Genomic DNA, 13,763 nt, shown 5'->3' on the forward strand with positions numbered 1-13,763 from the left:
GTTAAGAACAGTTTCAGGTTAAGAACGGACCTCCAGAACAAATTAAGTTCTTAATCCAAGGTACCACTGTATAATGAAACAGTTATCATGATGTGGTCTTCAAACAGGTTTTGAATGATGTATCATCATATCACACAGGCCTAGCAGTAACAGCTCATTTCTCAGGCCTGAACCTCTACGATCTATAGATTTTGTAATTGGGGCAATGGAAATCTTTTATAAAAGAATAAATTTCCATCTGTGAATAATGCTTCAGGGCTTTACTTCTAATTTCATTTTCTGGTGCTGCCTATCTCTTTTTCCCACACATGGACACATAACATTACTACTACTAGATGAAGTGTTAATGGTTCTTTCTTGCATTTCAAACATTGCCAGTGATATTTTTTGGAAATATTTATTGTATTCATTGGCAAAAATTCTGTACAAAATCGAACAGGGAAAGCAAGTGTGGTATTAGGGACTGCTTTCATCCACATCCTTGTCTGGATCTCTCTCTGGATCATCATCTTGTTGCTGCTTCTTCCAGAGCTTAGCCATTGCAAGCAGTTTGAGGTTGGGCTGATTGGCAGCATCTTCTGGGAAGATGTAATCATAGTATTCTTCCCAGCCAGCATCAGACTAGAAGGAGAAAAGTTAACATAATTAGACACCCAAAACATTGTGCCTGCTTGCTTCTTTATCAGACATAAATTTTCCTGCTCTCACTAGTGTTTCCATGCAATAGTTGATGTTTCATAGACAGTTTAAAATAGCAGCATAATAGCACTTCATGCTGCGGATTAAGAAGCTGAATCTTTGAATGCCCCCCTTTCCAGAAAAAGCTGCCCATAGAAAACTAGTGCCAGGGAGAAGCCTAGGCTCCACCTGCCATGTGTTTTAGGAAACTTTTATATTATTACTTGTGTGAATACTTAGGTTTTGGTTTGAGTGGTTTTTAATTTTTATTGCATACCACTTCAAAAACACTGCCATGAAGCAGTACACAAATTACGCCTGCTATACATGTGTACCTGATAGCAAGCCCTACTGAACAACAGAACTTATGAACAAAATTGAACAGTAAATCAATGAATTGTGTGTGCGCACGAACACTTATACACTCCACACAGCCCACACTAGTATAGCTCACACAAACCTTCACTTGATTCTGCTGGTGTATAAATTGTTTCTTGAAAAGCCACCACCAAGCATGCAAAGCCAGGTCTCCAGCTTGTGCTCTTACCCCATCTTCAGCTTGAAGTTTCCTCCTCTTCTTGACTTTCTCTGGCATGAGTTTGTCTACCCTCTCTTTGCTGGATTCGGTTCCAAATTCCTCTTCAAAGTTTCTCCAGGATTCCAGAAGCATAAGCCTCTCCTCTTTTTCCTCACAATTTCTCATTGTTTTATTAGCCTCTTCGTATACTTGCCGACACCGTGGTAAGCTGTCATCTTTCCCTGCTGAGAGTTCAAACTGAGCAAAACTGATCCACACCTACAGCAAAACCAAATAAGTCCATATTAGGGTATATGGCAAATCTTTACACAGGAAAACAGGCTGCCAAAGGGTTTAACACGAATCCATTGTTATATAATGCATATCAAGTGCTCTGCTCTGGAGCTGTATATGTTGCATGCAGCGCTCATAGCAACGAATATATTATAGATGTGAGAAAAGGTGCTTTGGATTTTTTATTGTTCTTATTAAAATGGAGCATTGAATTAAATTATTTTATTCAATTATTCAAAATTATTTTATTTTATTTTATTTCTAAGTGTATGACTCAGAAATCAGATTGCTCTCAAAAGCACACACAAAAATAACAATTTTTTAAAAACTGGGTAAGGAAAGGTGAGGGAGAGAAAGTACCATCTGAACAGAAGAACTGTCATACTTTTTGAATGGAGGAACAAGACATATATGGGATCTGCTAAACAAAGACTGTATTGCCCAGTAGCTTCAGAGGTGATTGTGAGTGGTGTCTGGACAAAGGTATGAAGATGTGGATTATGGAGCAGGTCTCTAATTTAGTCACTCCCTATACCAGAGGCATTAAAACTTAAAATGATGGATGGCTGAATTCCCTATCCACATTTCCCCTCACTAAACTCCGCATGACAAATGTCATGGATATGACAGGTTGTAGCTCCACCTTGTGGCCAAAGACAGGAAAGGCAGACTGTTTATTGGACCATCACTCCAACTGGAAAAAATGCAAGCTGTCCCTACACTGTTGGCAACATCTAACAGTGGTACCTCAGTTTATGAACTTAATCCGTTCCGGAAGTCCATTCTTAAACTGAAACCGTTCTTAAACCGAGGCGTGCTTTCCCTAATGAGACCTTCTGCCGCTGGTGCGCTTCCACCATTTGGATTCCGTTCTTAGACCAAGGTAAAGTTTGCTAACCGGAACACTACTTCCAGTTTTGCGAAGTTCGTATACCAAATAGTTCGTAAACAGGGCTGTTCTTAAACCGAGGCACCACACGATTTGCTTTTCAACACAGTGGTACCTCGGGTTACATACACTTCAGGTTACAGACTCCGCTAACCCAGAAATAGTACCTCGGATTAAGAACTTTGCTTCAGGATGAGAACAGAAATTGGGCAGCGGCAGCACAGCGGCAGCGGGAGACCCCATTAGCTAAAGTGGCGCTTCAGGTTAAGAACAGTTTCAGGTTAAGAACAGACCACCAGAACGAATTAAGTTCTTGACCCAAGGTACCACTGTATGTAGTAGTAAGTTGGCTTCTTTGCTCTATTGGTTCCAAAGCCCTGAGAGATGGATCAGTTTGGGCATGACGTGGGCCATGCTGAATGCTGCTTAAGAGCTCGGCACGTTCTCCTCGCCTATTTTGCCCCAGGCCTTAAAATTCTATAGCAATTTTAAAGGCAACCCCATCGAAATAAACTCATTCATTTTCTAAGCAAACCAGAATTAAATTAACAGTTCTATCAAGGTAGCCTAAATTACAAGCTTGCTGACTTCTCCAGTGGGCTTACTTAAGCTTCAAAAAAACTGCACACAGCCTTTTGTACCGATGAACTACAGTGGAATCTAGTTCTGCCTAACCAAGTACATACCTTGACATGCTGCGTTCTCTGAAGCAATCGCCGATAAAGATTTCTTGTGTTCTCATATTCCTCTTGTTCAATTTCAAAGTCTATGTAAGATTTCCAAAGAACCTAGTCGGAAAGCAGGCAGGCCAGTTATTAAGGTACAGCAAAGTGAACATTCCCACATAAATAGGTGTCTGGGCAATCAAAATCAAAATCTGTTTATTTCTCCCATATTAGCCGAGTTATAATATATTCCCTACAGAGAAAAGTATGTTGCAGAGCACGGCAAACTCCAGCACCCCTCTTACCTCTGGCATGTCTAATCGTGGCTGGCCAATAGCCAACTCATATATAGCTCTGGCCCGATCAACATCACCAAGAATGGTTTCTAACTCTGCAAACTTGATCCATGATGTGCAGTTTTCAGGGGCAAACTCTAGAAATTTCTCATACAGTTTCCGGCAACGATCAAACTCTCGTAGCTGCAACTCCAGTTCAATGTAGCCTTTAAACAGTTTGTTCTTTGGACATTTACCTATGGATGTTCCCTGTAAAGAGTAGAGTCAGAAATTGCCCAAAGCCTGTTAGAGAAAGAGCACAAGATTCAAACATGCTTTTTTGAGGCACACCCAAAAGTACAGTGAGTGGGCTTCTAAGGTCTGATTCTCACTCCCAGTTTTGACATGCCCTGACAACTACAGCTATCATGGTTAGAATGTTATATTTTGGGCCTGTTCAATATACATTACAAAAGAAGGTCAGACCCACCAGTAAACATGTGCAGGAGGAAGAGAGACAAAACTTCTGGCAAGTGGTCCAATGGCTAATGGTGGTATAAAGACACTTCCTTAAATGAAAGTCAATTACCCTGTGGTGCCCATAGTGTTGATCAGGTCCAGGGGGTTCCTTTTCCTTACCAGAACTTGGTTAAAGAAGCAAGCTAGGGATGAAGCATTTCTATAGGCTAAATCAATTTGTCGGGAATAGAAAGAAGTTCAAAGATGGATTTGGATATTGGTTTTGCTTCTCTACTATTTGGCATGGGAGAAAGTGGCTCTAACTTTTTTCAAACATTAACCCTTGGAGTGTTGGCATTCAAAAAAAGTTGTATTTAAGACCATTTGATGTGCTATTCATATTTAAAAAAACTATTGTACTGGAAGTGGTTTCTTATCTGTGTGAAGGCTTAAAGATATTACTAAAAGTTATTTAATGTGAGAAGTGTGTTTTTTAAAAAAAAAAACAAAAGTGGCCTGACCCTCCCCTTCCAATTCAGCTTAGAAACCCCACTGGGTAGATCGGTCCATCCCTGGAGACAAATGCAAATGATCACTGGTAGAAGGTTATCTATGGCATTGAGAAATGCAGTGTTACACTTAACCCTCACTTCAACAGCTAACAACAAAATTCAAAAACTGCCCCTTGATAAAATATGGAAGGATCTTTAGCTGTACCGACTAACCATTTGAATCAGATACTTTCAGTAACTGTATAGCCCCATAATTATAGAATTACAGAGCTGGAGAAATACTGTTGCTTTTATATGAAACAAGATAGCAAGTTTTGTTATCTGTAACTGTTGTTCAATATGCAAATACAAATCAGTAAACTTTTTTCTTTAAAAAATCATGACAAATCATGACAGATCAGCTGATCACCCTCATTGTATCACAAAGGAATTAACTTGGACAATCATTTTATTTTCCTTACCAACGCTCGCCTGGCAAACTGGAGATTCTTCTGTCTTATTTCAAATTGAGCATACAACAGCCATATTTTGGCAAACGTAAACTGAAAAGAGAAATAATATAGATTCTCTGAGAGCAATGCCTCCAATTCAACTAAAATAATGTCTTCTTAAATATGCCAAAGCAGAAAACTTGTCCCAAAGAATGGTTTTTAACAAGCACAAAGCATTTCCCCCGTTAAAAGAGTTTTTTTGAAACACATGGAGAGCCATATCTGTGTGTGTTGCTGCAGTGATGGCAGGGGGTAAATTCTGCAGAAAACTGTCCAATGCTTTCTTTTCCATTGAATGTTTTGTTTCGTAAGTTCAAGGGTAACAATTAATGAATGCCAGTTGCAAATAAATATTAGAAAAGCTTGACAGTTTCAAAATTCTTAATTAGTTTAATAAATAGAAGTAAATACATTGCCATATAATATCACTCTCTCGGGACATCAGAAAATGTTCTAATTTGCATAGGCAATTTTCCAATTCAAGTTTTCCCAGAGAACTCACGTCATTGTGTAGCTGTCTTTTTTGTCTCTGGCAAGCCTATGTTCACTTACTTCCCTGCAAGTCCCATGGGGCAAAGCGTAACTTGTTTCTGAGAGGATGTGAACAGGTTTAGACTATGGGAGAAATCAACTGCAACCAGCTTTTATTGCTTCAGTGAAGCATAGCCAAAACAGGGCCAATATTTCTAGACAGGGGGACTCTTGAACTTAGAACTGAGGTGAAAAATGACCTCCACTCACACATGTACACCCTTATGTACGAACCCCAGGCATACAACAGAATGTAGTACCTTTTTATGAGGAATGAGTTCAACACAAGCTTGATACACTTGTCTTGTCCGCTCTGGATCCTGAGAAAGAACACATTCTATGTCACATATTCAGAACAAATGCTTCTAAGCAATTATATTCAGAATGCCCCTTAGGAAAATTGTCTATCTTGTTGCCTGTGTTAGTTATACTACTTAAACCTGTACTCCTACTCTAGAAACCTAGACCTGCTTACAGCTCTCCACCATCAGCTTTCCCCCCCTCTTCACCTTCTCTTCCTGTCCCCAGTTCTCCTCATTCTCCCTTTTTGAACTCTAGGGGGTTCAAAATATAGCTGCTATACTACTAATTGCAACTAGATATTGGGCACATATCACACCAGTGGCTTGAAGTGTTTCAGTGTTTTCTGCTCCATTTCGGAGCACAATTCAGACTCCTTTAAAGCCCTATACAACCTGGGCCCCCCTTTTCTCAGGGACCATTTTCTTGTACACCAAACTGCCTATGCATTGAGATTGTTTAACAGAACCTCTGGAAGTAACCAGAGGGTGAAAGTAACGATAGGTGCTCCTTTCCCCTCTTGCACCATGGCAGTGGAACGCTTTTCCCAGAGAGGCTCACATGGTGCCCATGCTGTTATCCTTCTGGGCACTGGGTGGAAGCCTTTTTACTTCCAAGGCTTTTAAAGAAATGATGCGTATTTTTATCTCTGTTTTAGTTTTTAAATGCTGCTTTTAATCACTGTTCTACTGTTTATGTTGTTCTGATAGTTACTGTTTTTTAATTGACAGGCAGGGGGCAGAATAAATTGAAGGGCAGCAAATGGATTTTGCCCACTTGAATGAGTCATCATTTATACATATACATATACATATACATATACATATACATATACATATACATACACACACAAAAATTAATAATTTATTTAAAATAATTCCATAGGTAAACACAAGTCACATTTTGTTACTCAGAAAATCAAAGAAATTCAGGAGTTGTACCTTTGCCTCTAGCTCTTCATACAGTGCATAATTGATCCACAGATAGATATACCTCTTCCAGTGCCTCTTTTCTTGAATTGGAGGAACATTGGCAATGGCTCGTTCATAAACTTCACGTACAGCATCAGGATCCGCATCACTTTCCACAAGCCTCAGGTAATCAAACCAGGCATCATAATTATGTGGATTAGCCTTTAAGAGAGAATAGAGAACTTCAGAAATACAAGTTCTTAGTAGTATTCTGGAGATGGCAGTTCAGGGAACTGTCATAAAAGTTTATGCTTCCATTTGCCCCCAGCAGTTGCTGCACTCACTTTCACTTCTTCTTCATATTGGAATCTTCTCTTGCTAACTATAATATCCTCGATTCCTCGTCGGTCCCCAAACTTCTTCTCAAAAATGGTGTAATTTTTGAAGAGCTCTTGAGCTTCATGCTTTGGGATTCTGTCCAGGGCGTATTTATAGATTACTCTCACCCTTTCAAACTGGAAAAAGCAACAGCTTAGAAAGCACGGAGAAATATGCTCTACATGAATGCGTAGTACCACTCTCTGGCACAAGCTTTTCAGTTAAAGGATAGGCAGATGATCTTGGGAAAGAACCCTGACTGAGACCTTGAAGAATAAACAGTACAGGACTAGATGAACCAACAATCTGACTCCATGTGCACTGACTCACAACTCAAATCCTCAGCCATTTCTCAGAGTAAAGTTCTACAAGGCAAGAGATACAACTATCAGCTTGAGCATATAGCAAGGTTCTCATTTTACTCAAATATATATAAGCTAACATTTTTTTATAAAACCAAGAAGTCCAATATAAGTTCTATGTTGCACTGTGGTCTAGTTGCTAGAAACTGACAACAACAGAAACAAATAGACCCAGGTCACAATACTTAAGCAATTTATTTGGAAGTAATGTTCTACTGAAATAATGTTATTTCCATATTAAAATTGTGTAGAACAGTTGAAGGAGCTGGTGATGTTTAGTCTGAGAGGAGAGATGAAAGTCATCTTCAAATATCTCAAGGGCTGTCACATGGAAAATGGAGCAAGCTTGCTTTCTCCTGCTCCACAGGGTAGGAGCTGAACCAATGGCTTCAAGTTACAAGAAAAGAGATTCCGACTAAACATCAGGAAAACTTTCTGACAGTAAGAGCTGTTCTGACAGTGGAACAGACTCCCTTGGGAGGTTGTGGACTCTCCTGCCTTGGAGGTTTTTAAGCAGAAGTTGGATGGCCATCTGTCATGGATGCTTTAGCTGAGATTCCTGCATTGCAGGGGGTTGGACTAGATGACCCTTGGGCCCCCTCCAACTCTACAGTTCTATGATTCTATAAATCATGCCCAATATGTAAAATTTTAACTTTTTTCCCCATTCCCACTTCCTCCCCCAACCCTCAAACTGCCTTGAAATATTGAGAAAGAAAATGAATGAAGGTGTTTGGGCTTCACTTGCTCACTAAGGTATACAATTCTTAAAGAATGTCCACAATTGATAGGTGGACTTTAGCACACACATGCAGACCTGATAAATAGGAACTCTGAAAGCAAGACACCTTCACCTTCTCAGGCAACTAACAAACCCATACAGAGCAAGCTGGAGAACAAGCACAGATGGATGGGAATCTGGCGGTGGGAAACATTGACTGGGAAAGGAAGGTTTTGCAGTATCAGTCAAAAACATACTTTTGATTGCAAAATGCAAGCTATATTTTCTAATAAGCAAAATGTTACCTCTTTCTGGTTCTCTTCAAATTTGGCAAAAGCTACATACAGATGCTCATTCATATGTTCTTCCCCAAAGAATTCCACTGCTCTCTCAAATACTTTCCTTGCATGGGCAAAATAACTATGTTTTTCTTCAAAACGGGCATACTTGATCCAGTTCTTAACATCGGGATGCACAATGACAAGTGGAAAATGTTAAGGAATTCAAAGTATGAAGAATTTCATTTTAACTTCTAACTTTTAAGAATAAAATGCCACAAATATATTATGCAAGGATAACAAAAGGATGGCGAAGTTTTATATTTCATGGGGAAACAGAATGATTTAGGATACAGATCTAAGATTTTGGGAAACTGGTAAATGCAGCAAGACTCAAATAATTTGTTGTTGTTTTTAAATCTCAATCAAGCTGGCAGCACTTTAGGGGCACCTTTATCCTATATAACCTCCAATAAACCTTTGTTCATGTGGGTCCTGATGTGAAAGCAAATCCCTTCCTTCCAATGTTGCATGCTTTTCACATGTTTAAGCACGTCTCCTGTTATGTTACTCTCAACCCAACAACATTCAAGATAAAAACTGGTTTCTTCAAAGCCTAATTCATACCAGGCAGAATTAGTGAAAGCATTGCGGTCACTGAGCATAACTGAATGCACAACATGTAGTCTCATCCAACAGGGAGCCAAGGTGCACCTATGTCTGCATAGGATCATGCTTTTGGAATGGCGTCTTTTGCTGCTAAGTTTCAGCAGCAGATGAAAAGGTGACACACAGGGCCTAATTGTCTCTGAAGTGATACACTTGTACCTGGCCTCTAAGGATTCAGATGGCAAGAGAATAATCACATGACTGAAAGCTCCTTCAAAGTAAAAACAATATTCCTCAACATAGGAAATCAGCTGTCAGGAAGACAGATAAGTTAGTACCCTTCTCCTTCAACTTCCAAATTCCTATAATTTCTACATTCCGCAGATAACCAGGTTGGAAAGATGCTGCTTTCATTTGGCCTAAAGACAAAATGTGAACAAAGCAACAACAGAAAAGTAAAACATTAGGCTGAAATAGAAGCAGCCTCAAAAGGATATATCTCTCATATATAGAGCGCGCTCTGTCCACCTCCTTGTACCTCAGCTCAAAGTTAATGTAAGAATGCCAGGATTGTTCTTCTGGCTGCCATTCCATCCAGCGCTCAAACACCTGGCGGGCTCCAGCAACATTTCCCAGCATCTCTTCCATGTACGTATATTTGTACCTTTCCAAATAAAAGCAACGTAAGAAGCTTAACTCAGGCTAATCACTCTCCACACATAAGTCTATGTTCTAGTTAATATCTTTTTTTTAAATCACATATGGTTCTTGAATACAGAGTGCTTGCACATTTGGTATCTAGCACACCCAAGTACAGATTCCTATTTTGGATCCTGGTCATCGCCCAGGGTAAGCAAATAGTTCACCAATAACTATGCAAGATGCAGTGACATCTCTTTTTCAGAAAACTACAATCTACAGAATACAATAAATACACTTTCCAATACAGTATTTATTTATTTTTATCAAATACTTTTCAGATGATCAGAAATGGATGCTTTGTCACCCATTTAGAGAGGAAGATATACTATGGTTTACTGATTTGTCTGCCAAGCAGCAAGCCATACTTCGCTTACCAGAACTGGTTGACTCTTGGAAGAGTAGTAATAGCACGATCCCAGATGTTTCGGGCATGATTAACTTGGCGGTTCTTCATTTCCATCTCGGCATACTTCAGCCAAAGGGTGACATTTCGGTAGTCTACATCTAGAGCACGTTCGTAGATGGAACGAGCCCTGAGTGCAAAACATTGTTGAAATTAATACATGTGTGATTTATATTATAGAGAGCTGGGCACTGTAAGTTATTCATACAGTTGGTGCTTGAAATGCAACTCTTAACATAGTACCTTTGTACTTCCTTGAGGCTTTCCTCCCATTGTGCGTACTTGATCCAGTTACTGATAACTGTCCGGTTTTTTCTTATATTATCTTCAAAGGTCTAGGGAGAAAAGTAGAGTGTGTAACTGTACTGTGTAACCAAAAGGAGATTGGTAAGGAATTTGACTGTCTGAGTTCTGGTTTGGTTTTTTTTAATCATGGAGAAGTATTCAGTCATGTGATTTAGGTCCAGCATACCTTAAGGACTGCCTGATTCCTTATAACCCTGCCTTGATCACTGAGGTCTTCAGGAGAGTTTGTGATAGTGGGGTCCCATGGCTCAGATGAAAAACTATGTATTCAGTATTGTGGGCCCAACTCTGTAGAATTTCTTCCCAGCTGAGATCAGACAGGCCCCCTCCCTGTCAAACTTTTGGCACCTTTATTTCAGCAGGCATTTAATTTTTTATGGCTTTACCATTTTATCTTTTTAACTTTACTGTACACTGCTTTGAGACTAAGGTGTTGAATGATATATGTTGTTGAAAGAATAATGACAAATACTGAAATGCCACTATTAAAGGATAATTTTATCAATCGATCCACTGATAGCACTTCTCAGAAGCAGCTATCTTAGAGAACACTACTTTTCTTATATATCATCATGTTCCCCAAAAAACCCAGCAAGTGACAACTGCATATGAAGATGTGTTCTTAATAGCTAGTGAAAGTCTGGAGTAGCTCTTCCACATGTATAGAACTCCTTCCTCTGGAGCGTCCCTAGAATGAAACCTTTTAGGAAGCAATGTATTGTATGGTTAGCATTAGGCAGCCAGACTTAAGCCACGGAGGGAAAGGGTTTTTTAAGGTTACAGTATGTTTCAACAAGTTATTACACATCAAGAGATTCTGGGATACAAGTTCAAATAAATAAAACCAAATATTTAGCATTCGATAAGCATGATGTTTACTTGCCTTTCTTTTTCGAAGTTTATAATCATTTAGCTCCTCTTCATCTGTGATCTTCTGTTGAGGAGGTGGGGGAAGAAGCTCAAGCTCTCTTTCTTTAGCTTCTCTTAAAAGTTGCTCTGCTGTGATTTGTACCTCTGCTGGGGCTTTGTTTTTCACCTGGGGGACAAACAATTTCTTGTGATGACATATTTTAGCATTCTATGCATGGCGGTAACAAATGTAATTCCACAAGTGTTCACTCTCTCTATATATACATATATAATGTAAAAGTACCAGAAACCTTCTGTAATTCAGCACAACATTGCAACAGATATTCTTAATATTTTATTTTATTCTTAAAAGTTACCTAGAGGGTTTCTTGTGAAACAGAAATATATGTGCAAAGTCATTTTTAAAAAAATCAATAAAGTTCGCTCATGCAGTGTATGTGATGCTATGGTAGAAATGTTGGCCATGACAAAATGCAATCTTTCAGGTCAATTTGCCTTTCAAAAATAAAAAATTAAGTCATTCACCAGAAGAGGAATTAACCCTTTCTTTACACTCACACAATCTAAATGATTCTATTTTGTTTGAAGTTTTGGTTGTTCCAATCTTATCAGAACACTTTTTGATTCCAAGATGTAATCTATTTATAGCATTTTTAGTTATTTGTAATTTGGGAATTACACAATGAGTTTTTACAGACATTGTTTTTGCTGTCAGGAGCAATTTCTCATTAAAAAAAAGTATCCTAATAGATAACTGTACATTTTGCATGAATCATGATGATCATTAGGAAAGGTAGAATTAATCAGCATGCCCTCTACCAATGCCTGCCATTTAGATGGTGGCTGATTGCATGCAGTTTGACATAATGTTGCCAGATAGGGCAGGTGTTGCCTCTGAATTCAACAATAAAAGATAATGTCAATCTATAGTTATACTGTGGTCACAATAAAATCCTTTTTGGTCAACTTGTTTTGTGCTGCTCAAGACAGCAAATGGTTGGGTCATCCAAAATTTGCTTAACAAAAGGGAGGTGGCTATACTTTATTTCACCTTCCCTTTCAGGGAGGGTGGCAAGATACAAATGACTCCCATTCGTTTTAACAGTTGTGAAGGAAAAGAAATTTCAGCAAGTGCAGCTTTTCTCACTTTCTGCACAACAAACTGTACCTGCTAAATTTTCTTCTTCTCTAAAAAAGTAAACAAAACTACTTTATAGCCCGCATCTACTCAGAACCAAATCCCACTACGTCTAACCAAATGTGCATGGAATTTAAGCCTGGTCCTCAAAAGCAAGCCCCAGTCCAAATGTATTTTTGTGCTTTTATACTGTAAGCCATCCTGTGATGCTTGGATGAAGGGTGGCATATACATTTAATCAACAAAACAAAACAAAAACCCTCATTTAAGGTTTCAGTATGGTCAAACCTAGTAGTGTTGATTTTCTTCTGAATAAGCATGGAACTCCATGGGAAAAGGTTGTATTTGTGTGGCTGAGCCAATAGGAGGTATCCCTCCTATTTTGCTGTCCCATTTTGCAAGTGCCAAAAATGAGGGTTGGGCATTTGGACTGCCTTCCAGAAGAGTGAAATTAAGGGGCACGAAATTCACTGGCATCAGCAGCAGTGTTCTGCTGTGGTCATCATCATCTGGGTTTTGTTTCCCCCCATGATCCTCCCTCTGACCAGACTGATGTCATGATGCAGATCAGTTTCATGAGGGAATCTGGGGGTGGGGGTTACAGCTCCCAGGCTTAGTTCTTAATTATCACTGCCTTATACTTGGGGGAACTTTGACCGCATCCTCTCCTCTTACTTCAATGCACTAGGTCTGTACTGTGGAAACATTGCATGTCTACTCCGGTATTTCCTGTAGGGGGTCCCAGGTTCATGAAATGCCCCATCTTCTTCTGCATCAGGTTGCACCTGCCTTCCTAAGCATCTTAATTACTACTACTACTGTACTATCATACAACTACAGAGCTGTAAGGTTCCCGGAGGGTCACCTAATCCAACCCCCTGCAATGCAGGAATCTCAAGCAAAGCATCCACGGGAGGCCAACCAGCGGGACCCATTATAGATACAGTTAACTGTCTAGAAATTGGTGCCTTTTTTAGAGTTTTATTTCCCACTTCCCTCCTTGTTCCTCGTGCGTTGCATTTTTATTAATTTGCCTGTTTGTTTGTTCATTAGAATGTAAGCCTGCGGGTTGGGAATGTCTTGTTTCGATGTCATGGAAGCCTTTTGGGCTGACGAGCGGGGTGCAAGTGCTCTAAATAAATAAATAAGTAACGCGTTTCTTTGCACCCCGCCTTCCTCCTCCGGCCGACCAGAGCCCGAAGGAAGGCTCCCGCCTCCCCCTTTTCGGTCCCTGCCATCTCTCTCGGCTTTCACCCGCCGCCGCCGCCGCCGCCTTCCCGCCTGCTTCCTCCCCGCCATTCAGCTTTGCTCGGGAAGCAAAGGCCTCGCGAGGCCCACGGAGGCCCAGGCCGCATCCCGCGCCCCACCTTCGCCACTTTAGGGATCCGCTGCTTCCCGGCCGCCGTAGACGCCATCTTCCCCTCCGTCTCGAGCGGCTCTCCGGCCCCGCCCCCTCCCCTTTGACCCCGTCAGC

General features: G+C 40.1%; 1 protein-coding gene across 1 annotated transcript; it reads right to left on the reverse strand.

The window, feature by feature from the left end:
- Positions 1–381: 381 nt before the first annotated feature.
- CRNKL1 (crooked neck pre-mRNA splicing factor 1) lies at positions 382–13,761 on the reverse strand. Its single transcript, XM_081015168.1, has 14 exons — positions 13,657–13,761; positions 11,165–11,317; positions 10,219–10,310; positions 9,947–10,105; positions 9,368–9,534; positions 8,289–8,467; positions 6,867–7,037; positions 6,553–6,744; positions 5,572–5,631; positions 4,751–4,831; positions 3,349–3,588; positions 3,065–3,166; positions 1,226–1,474; positions 382–621 (listed from the first exon to the last, which is right to left on the reverse strand). Exons 1-14 carry the CDS (start codon positions 13,702–13,704, stop codon positions 457–459), a joined length of 2,058 nt encoding a protein of 685 aa, XP_080871294.1. The 5' UTR covers positions 13,705–13,761; the 3' UTR covers positions 382–456.
- Positions 13,762–13,763: the final 2 nt, after the last annotated feature.

This window comes from Podarcis pityusensis, assembly GCF_964106645.2.
Source record: "Podarcis pityusensis genome assembly, chromosome: 7".
NCBI classification, from domain to species: Eukaryota; Metazoa; Chordata; class Lepidosauria; order Squamata; family Lacertidae; genus Podarcis; species Podarcis pityusensis.